At 64.8% G+C, this 1,897-nt stretch overlaps 1 protein-coding gene across 1 annotated transcript in view; it reads right to left on the bottom strand.

Annotated features, from left to right (window-relative positions):
• LOC104994907 (gametogenetin-binding protein 1-like) overlaps positions 1–1,891 on the bottom strand; it is a 5,161-nt gene extending 3,270 nt beyond the window's left edge. The window contains exons 1-3 of the mRNA XM_010848615.1: positions 1,511–1,891; positions 560–672; positions 71–165 (exon numbers count right to left, since the gene is read on the bottom strand). Of these exons, the coding sequence (XP_010846917.1) occupies positions 71–165; positions 560–672; positions 1,511–1,803 (501 nt within the window). The 5' untranslated portion in view covers positions 1,804–1,891. The remainder of the gene's footprint in view (positions 1–70; positions 166–559; positions 673–1,510) is intronic.
• Positions 1,892–1,897: the final 6 nt, after the last annotated feature.

Below are 1,897 nucleotides of genomic sequence, written 5' to 3'. Positions count from 1 at the left end.
GCAAAACGGACGCACTCTCCGGGGCCCAGCCCTGCCTCCGCCCGCCCCCTCGCGCCGGGGCCCCACGGACCTTGGCCATGGCCCCTTTCTGCAGCCGCTTGTACAAGCCGAGGAGGCGGTTCCAGGGAGCTGCCCCCACCTTGGAGGAGGCCAGCCTTGGGTCACCTGTGGAGGGCAGTGGTCACTGGGAGCCCACAGCAAAGGGTGGAGGCCCAGCCTGAGGAGCACGGGTCCATCGGGAGGGCTGAGCTACGGCCAGCTTTCCTTGTGTCCTTTGGCAAACGCCGGCTATGTGCCAGGCACAGTTCTAGGCACTTCACGGAGAGAGAACGTCTCACTTAATCCTTGCTAAGGCCCTCTGACAGAGGTGCTATCACACTCCCATTCTACAGATGGGGAAACTGAGATGCACAAAGACTGAGCGACTTGCCGCCCTCACACCTGCACCGAGTGTAGCTGGGATCCAGCTCCGCTCAGACTGCCCCGCGTCCCCCGGGCCCCCCCCACCCCCGGCCCGATGCCCTGGCCATCCCCCGGGGCCTGTGGCCACCGCACTCACCATCGAGCAGACATTCCTCCTCCCTGGTGAAGGCCTCGGGGCTGAACTCCAGTGGCCCCACGGCCCTCCGCACACGTCCCGGCTCCACCGCCAAGGCCTGGGCAGAGTGGCCCCTGACCCCAGAGCACAGTCAGATGGGGGTGGCAGGTGGGGCCTGAGAGGTGGTGAAGGTCCCACACCCCCGTGGAAGCCCCGCTCAGCTCCTCCACCCCCCTGCTCCCCCCTGCTCCCTGCTCTGCCCTCTGGGGTCTTCACAGAGGGAGATGATACCCCCAAAAGTGGGGTGAGAGGGGGATGAGGAGGGGAGGGGCCCAGCAAGGAGCTGGGAAGTGATGGGAGGCCCAGCTCACCCCACACGCACCCTTCCTCGTCCCTGGCCTGTGCCCTTGTCCTTTTGGTGCCCCTCTACACAACCCCTCACTTGCAGGAGGAGCCCTGTCTCTGCCTCCCTCTGCCCTCTCCAGGTTCCTCTCCACCCTTGATGTGAACAACCATGCCCACCCAGTCCTCTGCCCACCCAAGGAGTCCGTTCCTGATAGTGAAAGTCACTCAGTCATGTCAGACTCTTTGTAACCCCATGGACTTTACAGTCTATGGAATTCTCCAGGCCAGAATACCGGAGTGGGTAGCCGTTCCCTTCTCCAGGGGATCTTCCCAACAGAGGGATCTAACCCAGGTCTCCCGCATTGCAGGTGGATTCTTTACCGGCTGAGCCACCAGGGAAGCCCAAGAATACTGGAGTGGGTAGCCTATCCCTTCTCCAGCGGATCTTCTCAACCCAGGAATCAGACTGGGGTTTCCTGCCTTGCAGGTGGGTTCTTTACTGGCTGAGCCACCAGGGAAGCCCCTGGTCCCTCCCCAGTTCTGGTCGTCAAACCTCAGGCCCACGCCCCCCTCCCTCCTGACACCCTGGCTCCTCCTAGCTCCTCCATTCGCGGCCCAGCCCCTCACCTTTCTGAGGTCCCCGTATTCCCTGAGGCCTCCCCTGTGGCCGCCTCTTCCCTCTCCTCCAGCTCAGACAAGTGGCCCAGCACCTCCTGGCTTCCTCTGGGCAGGACTGGCTTCACCTCTACGCCCTGAGCCACGACCCTCAGGACCTCTGCTGGAGGGGAGGTCTGGGCCCCAGGGTCCCCCATCTCCAGCCCTGAGGGGCTTGGCTGCGGCAGGGCCCCAGGGCGGGCGAAGGGCAGCGTGGCGGGAGGCCTGGACTCCCTCCTCCCGGCTCGTCCCTGACAGTCGGTCATCAAGGGGACGGCGTCCTGCCCCCTCAGGGGCCACGACTGGCCCCTCCGCAGGGCCCTGTCTGAGTTCTTCGGGCTGCGCTTGCTGCCCACCAAC

This window comes from Bison bison, unplaced genomic scaffold (genome assembly GCF_000754665.1).
Source record: "Bison bison bison isolate TAMUID 2011002044 unplaced genomic scaffold, Bison_UMD1.0 scf7180017864270, whole genome shotgun sequence".
Taxonomy (NCBI): domain Eukaryota; kingdom Metazoa; phylum Chordata; class Mammalia; order Artiodactyla; family Bovidae; genus Bison; species Bison bison.
Note: the sequence above shows the minus strand (reverse complement) of the source record. Positions and strands in the feature narration are given on the sequence as shown.